The sequence below is a fragment of the Megalopta genalis genome, chromosome 19, assembly GCF_051020955.1.
Source record: "Megalopta genalis isolate 19385.01 chromosome 19, iyMegGena1_principal, whole genome shotgun sequence".
Taxonomy (NCBI): domain Eukaryota; kingdom Metazoa; phylum Arthropoda; class Insecta; order Hymenoptera; family Halictidae; genus Megalopta; species Megalopta genalis.
Genome location: NC_135031.1, coordinates 343115 through 345424, shown reverse-complemented (window position 1 = coordinate 345424; position 2310 = coordinate 343115). Strand labels below are relative to the sequence as shown.

Genomic DNA, 2310 nt, shown 5'->3' with positions numbered 1-2310 from the left:
GCTTAGGCATCATCAAAAAGGGAAAATTATGCATCAATTGCTTGCGGAGCGGTCACACAGTCGCCTATTGTAGATACACTAACTGCAAAAAGTGTGATAAAAAACATCATACTCTTCTACACATTGCGGAAACGGAAACTAATAATCAATCAGAGATTGAGAGACCCACCTCCCCATCACCCACGCCACAAACTTCGAGATCCTTCCGTTAATAGTTGCAACGAAGTATTATTAGGGACAGCGATCGTTACCTTTGTAGCTCGCGATAAAAGTGAACACGATTGTCGTGTACTGTTAAACAGCGGTTCACAAACAAATTTCATAACCGAAAGAATGGCCGATAAGCTACAGTTGAGAAAACGGGAACTAGATTATTCGGTAGGTGGAATTGTCAATGTCGAGACCCGCGTTAAATATCTGGTCAATGCCGTAACTAAATCGCGCACCACCCAATTTAATGACACGGTAACTTTAGTGACACTTCCTTCCATCACTGGAATGCTACCTTCGCGCCAGGTAAAATGTACCGAAATTGATATTCCGACCGAAATAACGTTAGCTGATCCTGAGTTCAATATTCCGGGCCCAATAGATGCAATTCTCGGGAATCAACTGTTTTTCACACTTTTATGTTTGGGACGAATCAAACTTTGTGCACAAAATATTATCATTCAAGAAACATTAGTAGGTTGGATCGTTACGGGAGCTACAACCAAACAGGAACAAGTATCAAAGGGAAAACCCTCAAGATCACTGCACGCATCCTCCTTAGACAATGCGCTAACAAAGTTTTGGGAGATAGAAGAAATAGCAGAGCGCAAAAATTTATCTAGCGAAGAACAGGCATGTGAAAATCAAACTTTCGTAACCACCAATTCGCGAATCGCGTGCAAAATTTGCAAAGGGGAACATTTTGTTTCGAGCTGTCCGAAACTTTTAGAAGTAACCCCTAGAGATCGCTTAGGCATCATCAAAAAGGGAAAATTATTAGGGACATTCGCGATGTACATTCGCGATGTACATGGACGCTATATCGTACGCTTGCCATTTAACGATAGGAAGAATTTCATAGGCGAATCTCGAGGCCTTGCTCTCAAGAGATTTTATTCACTCGAACGCAAATTCTGCAAAGACCCTGATCTTCTTATACATGATAAACAATTCCTGTCAGAATATCTAGCATTAGGCCACATGACAGAAGTCAGTGATGCACGAGATGGCAAGGATTTCTACCTACCGCACCACGCGGTAATAAAGGAGTGCAGCTTCACTACTAAGGTCAGGGTAGTTTTCGATGCCTCGGCTAAATCCTCATCGAGCGTATCCTTAAATGACGCACTTTTGGGAAATTTTACTACGATTTCGCTTTCACATGTTCGTCCTGACAGCAGACATAGAAAAAATGTTTAGGCCGATTAAAATGCATCCCGATGATGCGAAATTTCAAAAAATATTATGGCGCGATTCGAAGGAAGAGTCAATCAAAACGTTCCAATTAAATACGGTCACGTATGGAACCGCTTCGGCTCATTTTTTAGCGATGCGATGTCTACAGCAACTAGCCGAAGATAAACAGATCAGATTTCCAAATGCGTCGCGAACCTTTAAAGAAGATTTCTATGTCGATGATTTGCTCACCGGCGCATTTACCTTCAATGAAGCAATCAACTTACGCAATGAGTTGATTGAATTAGCTAGAAATGGGGGCTTCCATCTACATCAATGGGCCTCAAATAACCATAAGTTGATTAGCGATCATGACAATCGACAAGCGATATGCTTAGATCTCAGTCAGACAAAGAAAACTCTGGGAGTTTTTTTGGAATCTATCCAGTGATTCCATAACTTACGCGGTAAACTCCTTTAGCGAAACTAGACTCACTAAGCGACTAGTTTTATATCAAATAGCGCAATTATTCGACCCCCTTGGACTTCTCATAAACAATTCTCATTCAATCGAAGGTTTAGCTTCAAATGCATGCGAAACACACGATTAAGCTTCAAATCAATGCGGAGTAGAAGGTTTTTTTTTCAAATCCATGCGAAACAAATGATTTAACTTCAACTACCTTCGATGTAGATGATTGAGCTGTAACTGCATGCGAAACAAATGAGTTAGCCTTAAATTCATGCGAAACACAAAACTTAGCATCATATCAATGCGAGGTAGAAGGTTTAGCTTCAAATCCATGTGAAACAAATGATTTAGCTTCAAATACTTGCGATATAAATGATTTAGCGTCAACTGTATGCGAACCAAACGAGTCAGCTACAAATCCATGCGAAACACATGATTCATCTTCGAATCCA

At 40.6% G+C, this 2310-nt stretch overlaps 1 protein-coding gene across 1 annotated transcript; it reads left to right on the top strand.

The window, feature by feature from the left end:
- The first annotated feature begins 333 nt into the window (after positions 1-333).
- Positions 334-1837, top strand: LOC143260793 (uncharacterized). Its single transcript, XM_076527387.1, has 2 exons — positions 334-1284; positions 1556-1837. Exons 1-2 carry the CDS (start codon positions 334-336, stop codon positions 1835-1837), a joined length of 1233 nt encoding a protein of 410 aa, XP_076383502.1.
- Positions 1838-2310: the final 473 nt, after the last annotated feature.